The following is a 9,310-nucleotide window of genomic DNA, read 5'->3' as shown; positions in this document are numbered from 1 at the left end:
CTACCCTCCGCAATCTATTAACCTAAGAGATTAGTGGCTGATAGTATAGTAAAAAGTTATCATCTGCAGTCTTAAGAAAATCCTCTTTATTAGCTACTGCCCCTTTTTTTATTTTAGCTAGCTCTTCTATATCTACAGAATTCCACTTATTAAACCTATTAACAATATTGCCTTTCTTATTAGGTCTATTATAGTAAATATATATCTAAAATAGCACCTAAAAGAACGACTTAAAATTATACTAAGCTAAATATATCTCGCCTAGAAGCACTCCAATCGCTATAAACGCTCTTATATTAGTCTTACCCCGCGCTCCTAAAGGCTCTTCCCACTACTCCTTAATTGTAAGATTAAAGTTAATTAAGAATACCGGCTAAGAAGGATTATTATCTTCCTCGTTCATTATAAGGTTGCCTATTAAAATGTTATATTAAATAATGCCAGTCCACGTATATAAAGACTTATATCCTTTAATGCCACCCTTTAGTATAGCAAGCATTATAGCCTAAGAGCTTACCTTATAAAGAGGCTTTCCGTAATCCCTAGTAATAACGTATTAATATACTCAATTTAGGGTTATAAGGCGCCTTCCGCCTTTAGGCGGAGAGCCCAAATATATACGCTTACTAGGTGGTAATAAGGCGTTAGTATAGCTAGACAACCTCTTTCTACTAAAACTTTAGCCTTTCCTTATACTAATTTTTACTCTAGCCGGTTTCGGAGGTATTATTAAGTCTTCTAGCTTATAGTTTATCGCTCTTATAATATCCAGCCCCTTATAGACGTTATTATAAATATTATCTTCTTTACTGCCCATATAAACTGTCTTGTAGTAATAGTACCTAGCTATATTCACCACTTCTTTCTCTATTACCTTATGTAGCAGTTTACCTTCTTTCTTACGCTATAGGTACTACTATAAGTCTTTAATAACGAGGGGTATCTTAGAGGTATTCCCCTTACGGTATACTTTTTAGTAAGTAGTTACTTAACTAGCAATACAGCGTACCTACTTTATAGGTTCGTTAAGGATAAGACAATTATTATACACGACCTTAATATATCGCTTACCGTCCAATATTAAAATGGTAGGGTTAAACCCAAGCTACTCCTTATTTATCTAGAGAAATCCCAATATTTACTAAGGTAAATTATAGTCCGTCTTTATTAATATTGAATAGTAATAATACAATACCTCTGTTATGGAAGTGGGCACGAGCTGGAATACAATGTACTAAATAGGGTAGTAATTGAAGAAGGCTACGTACGCGTAACTATGCGTAGTTGATACAAAGACATTTAGATAAAGAAGAAGATTCTTTATGTGCTAGGTCAGGTATAAATAGGGGTTATAGGGGAACGTGCGTAGGTGTCTCGGAACGAACGTGAGTATGGGTTAAGAACGTCAAAACGCGCAGGGACGTAAGAGCGTGTGAGTCCCGTAACAGTACCCCCCCCTTACTTCTAAGCTCCTACAAGGCGTGTTATGTTATATATACCAAAAAAAAACCCAATACGGGAAAAAAAATTCATTAGCCTTCTCCGCCCTTCTACGTCCTTCGTTATACAGGCTCCTCTAGTTTAGTTCTTCTATATTTAATTATTAGGCCACTAACTTATTAGGCCCAAAGCATAGCCTAGCTTCCGTCGCTAGCTACACTCCTATCCTCGCCGCTTAGAGACGTATTGCTAAAGCTCGTATAGTCCCTTTCTTACTTCTAGCAGCTCTACGGCCTTCCCTTCCTATACTCTAGGTCCCCCTAAAAAATTACCCTAATTTTTGGTCCAAAATGGGCGTTTTAGGCAGTATTTATCAGCCTAAACGGCAGTATAGTACGGTGTTCGTGGTCGTGGTAAGGCATATTCTTAGCAGGTTCTTATTAATGCGGTGCAGTATTCGTATCGTAGGTAGGTTCTTATTAGTAGCAGTACGGTGCTAGCATTAGGTTCGGGTTCCGTAGGCATATCGGCATAGGATCTTATTAGATTTGGGTAGCAGTACGGTGCTAGCGACGTGTTCGGGTTCCGTAGGCGAATCGGCACGGAGCTTATTAGTTCATATGGTAGCAGTACGGTGCTAGCGACGGGGTCGTCTCGTAGGCATATCGGCACGAGGCTTGTTGGTTCGGGTAGGTAGCAGTACGATGCCAGCGACGGGTCGTCTCGTAGGCGTATCGGCACGAGGCTTGTCGGTTCAGGCAGCAGTACGATGCAAGCGACGGGTTCGGGGGTCTAGGGAGCGAGGCTCTACCTAGTCGTGTTCGGGTAGCCAGTACGATGCAAGCGACGGGTCCGTCTCGTAGGCATATCGGCACGAGGCTTGTCGGTTCAGGTAGCAGTACGATGCAAGCGACGGGGTCGTGCGGCTTAGGACAGTCTAGGTATCGGATGCGAATAGCTTCGGCGGCGGCAGTACGATGCTAGCGACAGGTTCGGGCGGCCTTAAGACAATTCAGGTATCCAGATGCAGAGAGCTTCGGCAGCAGGTTCGGACGGTAGCAGTACGGGTGCTAGCGACGGGTCGTCTCGTAGGCAATATCGGCCACGAGGCTTATCGGTTCGGGTAGGTAGCAGTACGATGCCAGCGACAGATTCGGCTCGTAGGCGTATCGGCACGAGGCTTGTCGGGTTCAGGCAAGCAGTACGATGCAAGTGACGGGTTCGGGGGTCTAGGGAGCGAGGCTCTACCTAGTCGTGTTCGGGTCAGGTCGTAGGCTTATTGGCCACGACGGGTTATCGGGTTCGTTTCGCAGGCGTAGCGGCGCGAGGTCTTGTCGGTACGTAGGGCAGTGCGTGCAGGTCGGTAGGACAGTAGTAAGATACCAGCTTCCGTGTTCGTGTTCGTGTTCGTGTAGCAGTAGGATGCGAGCCATCAGGTCAAACCGAGGGGCAGTAACGTGCCTGTTCGTAATAGCAGTAGGATGCAAGCCATCGAGGTCGCAGGCGTATCGGCGCGGTGTCTTGTCGGCAGGTCGTGATTCCATAGGCGTATCGGCATGGTGTCTTGTCGTACCAGTTCAGAACCCTAGCGTCCTAGTCTACCCGCAGCCAGCAGCTCCTGTATCTACCCCGTAGGCGTAGAAAGGCATGCTCCGCGACCAGTAGCCCACAGGCCCGCCAGGTATAGAAAAGGGATCCAAATATAGTGTTACGGAAGTAGGCACGAGCTGGAATACAATGTACTAAACAGGGTAGTAATTGAAGAAGGCTATATACGCGTAACTATGCGTGGTTGATACAAAGACATTTGGATAAAGAAGAAGATTCTTTATGTGCCAGGTCGGGTATAAATAGGGGTTGTAGGGGAACGTGCGTAGGTGTCTCGGGACGAACGTAAGCACGGGTTAAGAACGTCAAAACGCGCAGGGACGTGAGAGCGTGTGAGTCCCGTGACAACCTCCTACCTGGTTATACTCCTATAGCCATATAATAGATCTATAAAGGGTAAAGCCTAGGATAAAGCGATGAGTGTCCTAAGCGGCAAAAACTTCTCTTATATATTTTCCTAAATCAAACTATGCCTACGAGGCTATATTGGTATTTAGATTACTCTTTAGCTCTCCTAGTATAAGTATATACAACTAATAACATTAAGAACTTTTACTAGTTATTAGATTATCCACAAAACTAATATCTAGCTTTTGCTTTACTATAGACCCTTATAAGGGCTGCTTAGTATATATAATAAGCATTTATTATATCTTTAGGGCGGACCCGTACTCCTCTATAAAGCCCAAAAATAATTTAATTAGGTTATTAAACCACTTTAGGATATTATCTTGCTCTACGCTTCTAGGCCAGTCACATTAGCCGCCCTTAGCGTATAGTGGATTGTCCCCTTTCTTACATTTCTTAAAAACGGCGGCGCTTGCCTCTTTAAGACCTTCTACCCCTCTAAAGAATGCTTTATATAAGCCAGGAATCCCTATATAAAAAGGGCCTAGCTCTTCCTTTAGAACATAATCCACGTATTTCCTATATTTAGACGAGTTAGTAAAGCTGCTTATATTATATAGATATAGGGTTTAAACGTAGAATGGTAGCGGTTAGGGAGGAGGCGTAAACTCTATTACGGTGGCGTACGCCTTTTCCCAGATAACCTCGTTAGGTTTAACCCAAAGGATCGTATTTAGAAGAGGCAGGAACCGCTTAATGTTAAAGTCGTTAGAACCAACCGCTAAATTAAGTCTTAATAAATTAATAAGAAGGCTTTTATTACCGCCGTTAGATAGCAATAAATAAGAAGCGGGAAGGCCCTATAGAGCTAGTATTAGATTAAACAAAATATTCTTTAGTTCTGTAAGCGTTAGATAGAAACTTATAATAGGTATATTAGCAATTACCTTTATTACCTATTTAGTGCAATAAGTCTAAAGAGCTAGAGATATCTAGATCCTAATAAGCTAAGTTAAATAAATTGCAAAAGTCATTTAGTCCTTCTTTAATAGGTTTTGTTTTAATTATCTCTAATTAGGAGAAATTCGCTATTATGAGTAAACGCGCTAAGAGCTACGTTAGGAGGGCCGACGTGGTAGGCAGGTAGGCAGATAAGGAGGGGAAATTAAAGAGGCTAGTATATAACGGATGGTATAATAGCAGATAAGTATAGGGAGGTTAAGTATATATCGGGCGCGTCTTGCAATAAGGAAATAACTAGGGAAAAAAGTATAAGGAAGAAAGCAAGGTGCGAGCGAACGCGAGGATTAAAGATTGGGTATAGAAAAGTTAAGCTAACCTAATATAGCTTAGACTAAGGCTTTATAGGGCTTAGTTAAATACTAAGCCATAATAACCTAAAGTAGAAAGTTGCAAGTAGCATTTATTAGTAATTATAGTTATTAGCTTTTAATTTATTCTGTAATGTATAAGGCTTAAATATAGTAATGCTAAAAGGCGCCAGGCAAGGTATAGCTAGCGACAACAGGTTAATTATTAGGTTGGTTGTATAAGCACCTATAATTAATTATATAGCTAGTCCTAAAACGAGCTAAATCTAATATACTAAATATAGATATAGCCAACCCTATTTTACAGCGCTTAATTAACCTATTTCCTATAACTAGGATTTAGTTCTTAGAACTAGATCCTTTTTTAAAATCGCGCCCTTTTTATAGTAGTTAATTGGTCTACTTTATAAACTCAAATTAGGATCTTAGTTTTAGAATTAGATTCCGTTCCCGAAATTATAACTTAAGCTATAACTAAAAATAGCTCCTCTCTTCTAAGACCATTAAACCGCTTAGCTTAACGCTATACCTTTTTAGCTACGTTTAGTACGTTTAGCTTAGAATTAGGATAGGATATAGTCTTTAGAATTAAATCCAGTTCTTAGAATAAGATCCCATTTTCAATATTAAGAGAGATATCCTATATTTATCCTTAAAATTCCTACCTTATTAATATAAAATTTAGAGTTAACCTATACCCCAATTACCTATAAAAACGCTAAAGACTTTAATACTTTAACTTTAATTCTTTATAGAGGACTAAGTGAGTTACGGAGTAACTAACTTATTACTGCTAAGTATATAAAGGTAAAGGACTTATAAGCTTACTATAAGCGAGTTCTTAACTTTAATTTAACGTACATATAAATAATAACGAGATACTCTTAATATAGAAGCAATTAGATAGAAAAATAATACCAAGCTAAGGAAATCCTAATTAGCGCCTTAATTCTTAGCGCCAGAAAACATAAATATAATTATAAAAATCTTTTCTTATAAGAAATTTCTTATTTCTTTAGCTTCTTAGAGGCTCTATCTACGGTATAATCTACCTTTCTTTTACGTATCCCTCTCATTAATAGATCTTCTAAATAATTATCTAGCGCCTTTTCTAGTTAGTCTCTTTGCTTATATAGTTTACCCCTTTAAGCTATTTCTATTATAACATCTTTAAGCGATTTATATATCCTAGTATAATAATAGAGATAACGTGGGTTCTTAGTATAGTATAATATAAGTCTCTTATACAGTATACCCACGGGTAAAACCCAAGTAGGATACTAGTATACTATTATAATAGGACTATATATAAATACAACTAATCTATATCTAGGGTTTCGGAGACGCTTTAAGTCCTCTATTATATAGCAAGTTAGCAACCACAATAAGAGATACTTTAGTTATCCGTCTAAAATTATAGCATCAGAAATTGTTAACACTTTAATTAGGGGAGGTATATCTCTAAGGAAATTTATAGGATTAGCTAAACTATTCTCTGCTTAATTATTAGTATTGCTAAATAATATATAGGTGTTTTATAAATATACCTAGAGGTACTAGTAAACCTTTAATATAAACCTCTTTTAGTTAAGGTAAGTCTGTCTTAGCCTCGCTATGGCTCTCCATTAGCTTAGGTAAAACTATTTTAGTTTTACTGCGGCCTTCTAGGCTCTTAAGGTAATTAGTATACATTTCTATATCCTCTTATATATCGCCCTCCGTATTATTATTAATTTTATAAAAGTTAATCTCCTTAGTTATATAAGCAGGTATAGAGGGCATCTACTACTATCCTAGTTAATCTCCTTACTTATACGGTTTACCCTTCTTAACTATCTTAATTATAACATCTTTAAGCGGTTTATATATCTTAGCATAATAGTAAAGGTAATAAGGATTCTCAGTATAATATAATAAAAGTTTCTTTTGCGGTATAGCCACCGCTAAAACCCAGGTAGGATACTAGCATATTACTATAATAGGACCGTATAAAGATATAATTCCTCTATAACTAGGCTTTCGGAGACGTGTTATATCCTCTATTATATAATAAGTAGGCAACTGGAATATAAGATACTTTACTTATCCGCTTAAGATCTTGGCATTAGAAATTATTAATACTTTAGATAGATATATAGGGACTAAACCATTCTCTGCTTATTTATTAGTATTGCTAAATAATATAGGTATCTTATAAATATACCTCTAGGTACTAGCAAAATATATTTAAAACCTATAACTGTATTTATCTGCTAGGATAAGCCTTTAATATAGTTCTCTTTCGGTTAAGGTAAGTCTATCTTAGCCTCGCTATAGTCCTCTATTGGCTTAGGTAAGTCTATTTTAGTTTTACCATAGCCTTCCAATCCCCTAAGATAATTAAGGTACATTTTTTTATATACCTCCCTAAACCGTATCCTCTTATATATCGCCCTTCGTATTATTATCGTTTTTGTAAAAATTAGCCTTATTAGGTGTTTAAGCAGGCGTATAAGGTATCTGTTTCTACATAGGGTCGGAAAGCTATAATTATTTCTCCTCCCCGCTACCAGATGCCGTGTCTTTGTTATTAATGCGATTTTAGGATAATTTAAGGTTTCTAGTAGGTTAATAATTAGGTATATTATCTTTAGGGCAATAGTATATTATAATGTTTTTATAAGCACTAATTAAGGACCTATAGGTTATGTTAGTAATATATTTAAACTTAGTTAAGGTAATATATATAATATTTGGTATTCTTATAAAGATAGTAAGGGATATATAGTTAAGAGGTTAGATTTAAAGGTAAGTTAAATTAATGGCATATAAGAACTAGGAGCATAATATTTATATTCTATTTCTCTCCTAAGGCGGAGTTAGGATAGAAGGTAGAAGGAAAAGGCGGAGTATACTAGCTACCCCTTTCCACTTTATATAGTGTCTATAGTACAATATTTAGTAGCTGTAATTACTCTTAGCTTATATATTGTCTGCGCCCGAGACTATAGGTACCTAAAGTAATTTATAAGTAAGGTATTATTGGGGGTAGCTATTGGCTAAGCTGCTACTAAACTTAAATAGCTAACAATCCCTAACGGACGCCATATGCCTTAGTAGGGTTTAAAAGCGTTTGCATAAAGTTATAAACTAAAATTAGAGGTTAAAAATAACCCCTAATAACGCCTCTCTTAGGAGAAATAGTATTATATAATCTACTTCTAACGCCTATCCTTCTCGGGGTAAGACACTGCCTAAGCAGTAGACTTATCCTAGCTAGTTAATCTCGTATATTAACCCCCTATCTATAGCAAAGGAGCTATTAGTATCTTTAGGGTAGTTTAATTACTATTCTAGCTAAGCCCTTTATAAGCGCTCTACCTTATATAGGTAGTAATTAACTCTTATTAATCTGCCTTATGTTAGGGGAGATCTTTTACTTAAAGCGCTAAGCAGCTAGTACTTAGAGGTCTATAGGCTTATTCTATATCCTAATAATATTAACCACAATTTCTTCTTAAGTAGTATTCGCAATCCTAAGTACCTATAAGTGTAGCGTCCCTAAATTATTAGCTAGTAAGTAGGCGTTTATAGATAGAGAAACCGACTTTAGAGATAACGGCAACGTAAAGGCATTAGCTAGTTAGGAAAGTAACTTTAGTAATAAGGATTAAGAATAGGACGTAGAGACATTATATAATGGAAAAAATAGTTTTAGTACTAAAGATTAAGAAATAGGGGCAGACAGTAATAAAGAAATATTAAGTGACGAGGCTATATAGGTAACAGTTAGATACGGTGGCCTTAGCTTTATAGTTTTAAATCTATAAATATAGGATATAAATATGAAGAAGATTTCTAATAAAAGCTAGTAAAAGGGTTAAAACTTTAGCTACTTTTTGTTTAGCCTATCGCGAAATAAAATAATATTTTATTATTCCTACTAGAGTCTCTACCCACTTAACTTATAGCGAGCTATAAAGTATTTACAATAATCTATACTTTTATTTACTACCTTAAAAGCAATAATAAAAGGTAAATCTATGCTAATAACCTAGGATTTTTTAAATTTCTTATAGACCTAAGACGCATGCTATCTTAGTAACTATTAGTTATATTTAAGATTACGGTACTTATAGATTTATATCTTAAGGATATAAACATGTTTTTTTATAGTATTTTCTTTTTATTTAAATTATTTCTCTGCTTATAGTATATAGCGGTTATTTATCTATTCCGGTGTAGTAGGGAGGGGTAGTTAGGTTACGTAAGAGGGCTTAGACTTATAGCTACGCTTATAGGGCTATTTATATAGGAACTTCTTTAATATTTCTAGATCTAGGACTTATATATTTCTTTTTTTTTATAGTTTTAGTATTTTCCTAATATTTGCTACCTATTTATATACTAGGCGTTAATAGAGGGCGTTAGGTTAGATTACCCTACTTATACAATTACTCTGCTTGCACGATCACTCTATTTATATAATTACCCAACTCGTATAATTACCTAGTTCGCACAATCGCCTAGCTCGCACGATTACCTAGCTCGTACAATTACCTAGTTCGCACAATCGCCCAGCTCGCGTAATTACCCAGTTCGCA

The 9,310-nt window shown here is 36.7% G+C and overlaps 2 protein-coding genes across 2 annotated transcripts; both read right to left on the bottom strand.

Moving 5' to 3' along the window:
* Window positions 1-679: 679 nt before the first annotated feature.
* Window positions 680-904, bottom strand: K441DRAFT_565655 (uncharacterized protein; the record flags this gene model as incomplete). Its single annotated transcript, XM_067643713.1, has 1 exon — window positions 680-904. A coding segment is annotated over one exon (225 nt), but the record flags the coding sequence as incomplete, so codon positions are not given.
* Window positions 905-2,158: 1,254 nt separating this feature from the next.
* K441DRAFT_661486 (uncharacterized protein) lies at window positions 2,159-3,124 on the bottom strand (the record flags this gene model as incomplete). The annotated part of the gene is given in 5 exon segments (XM_067648879.1): window positions 2,159-2,228; window positions 2,333-2,360; window positions 2,601-2,618; window positions 2,730-2,974; window positions 2,988-3,124. Coding segments are annotated over 4 exon segments (260 nt in total), but the record flags the coding sequence as incomplete, so codon positions are not given.
* Window positions 3,125-9,310: the final 6,186 nt, after the last annotated feature.

The sequence above is a fragment of the Cenococcum geophilum genome (assembly GCF_001692895.1).
Source record: "Cenococcum geophilum 1.58 unplaced genomic scaffold K441scaffold_26, whole genome shotgun sequence".
Taxonomy (NCBI): Eukaryota; Fungi; Ascomycota; class Dothideomycetes; order Gloniales; family Gloniaceae; genus Cenococcum; species Cenococcum geophilum.
The sequence above is the reverse complement of the archived record's forward strand: the minus strand, read 5'-3'. Positions and strand labels throughout refer to the sequence as shown.